General features: G+C 42.4%; 1 protein-coding gene across 1 annotated transcript; it reads left to right on the top strand.

Moving 5' to 3' along the window:
* LOC131598547 (uncharacterized) lies at nt 1–1,188 on the top strand. Its single transcript, XM_058871134.1, has one exon. The coding sequence runs from the start codon at nt 1–3 to the stop codon at nt 1,186–1,188; it is 1,188 nt and encodes a 395-aa protein (XP_058727117.1).
* Nucleotides 1,189–1,595: the final 407 nt, after the last annotated feature.

Raw genomic sequence — 1,595 nt, 5'->3', positions numbered from 1 at the left:
ATGACCAAAGCAAAACGGCGCGTCGGCCGGCTGAAATCTACGGCGGCGGCGCCCCAAGGATCAGCGGAACCACTCAAGACTACCCTAGTGCCTACACCAGTCCCCCCACCAGTTCCTCCTCCAGTCCCTACACCAGTACCACCGGCAAAACCTCTGGGAGACACCACCAAAGGAAAGGAGACAAGTGCAGCAGCAAATGAAGATCTCTCTGAGAAGACTACAAAACCTTGGGTGAAGATCCTCCAAGGAAACAGAAATTTGAGTAAAGGAATGGCTGTAGAATTTGTGGCTCCGCAAATCATCAATGGAGAGGAAAAGATTATTATCGACGAAAGTGATGTTGCGAGTGAATTAACCTACTGGGAGAATGCGGTGATTCTCTTCGCTCTGGGAGAAACACTTTCTATGCACGCGGTCAAAAACTTCATGGAGAAATCGTGGAATTTTGTAACCTTACCAGAACTTTACTTCAACGATGCTGGGTACTTCATTGTGCGCTTCAAGAGCTATGAAGACCAGAATAAGGTTATGGAGCAAGGTCCATACTTCATTTATGGGAAACCTATCTTTCTGAAGTATTGGTCTATTGATTTTGAATTGAAAGCTGATCTTCTTCGCGTATTACCTCTGTGGATTACACTACCAAATCTCCCACTGTATCTCTGGGGGGAGAAGAGTATTTCAAAGATTACTAGTGCTGTGGGAAGACCTATAACAACAGACGAATGTACAACACGGAAATTGCGTATCTCCTATGCTAGAGTGCTAGTAGAGGTTGATATCACAAGACCTGTCAAGGAAACAGTTACAATCAGAGACCATAGTGGAAAAGAATGGGAGCAACAAATAGATTATGAGTGGAGACCTAAATATTGCCAGACATGCTTGAAGATTGGACACGATTGTGCTACAAAGAAAACAACAGGGCAACCAAAACCTCAGCAAAGAGTTTGGCAGAAGAAACTACCAGCTCCAGAGAACAAGGATATAGAAGAAATGAGAGAGGAGGCACCAAAGAAAGATAACAACCCCTCGGAAGAAGAATGGACTCAAATTGCATCTAATAGGACTGACAAAGCACAAAAGAAGATCAATTTTACACCACCTGAGGATTTACTTGTCCAGAATGTATTCACACCCTTAGGGATTGGAGTTAATCTCGTAGGGGAGTCAAGCAATACCAAATGATCACAACCTGGAATGTGAGGGGCATTAATAAAGATGCTAGGCATCTTGAGGTTAGCTCCCACCTCAATGGTTTACAGGTACCTATAGTTTCTTTACTTGAAACCCGAGTTAAATATGCTAATGCTGCTAAGATTAGAAATAGATTTCATAATAATTGGTCATTTACTGATAACTACTCCCACCATTACAATGGGAGAATCTGGTTGCTCTGGAAAGACCATGAAGTGAAAATAAAGGTCCTCAAAGTGGAGGAACAATTTATTCATGTGGAGGTCTTAAGTGTGGACAGAAAGCATCAATACTATGCTACAATTGTCTATGCTATGAACCAACTTGAGAAAAGGAGGGTTTTATGGTCTCTAATTGACAGGATAGGGGATAATATGAACAAGCCTTGGATTATTATG

Source organism: Vicia villosa, linkage group LG4 (genome assembly GCF_029867415.1).
Source record: "Vicia villosa cultivar HV-30 ecotype Madison, WI linkage group LG4, Vvil1.0, whole genome shotgun sequence".
In the NCBI taxonomy this organism is placed as follows: domain Eukaryota; kingdom Viridiplantae; phylum Streptophyta; class Magnoliopsida; order Fabales; family Fabaceae; genus Vicia; species Vicia villosa.
This window is presented reverse-complemented; position numbering and strand designations above follow the sequence as displayed.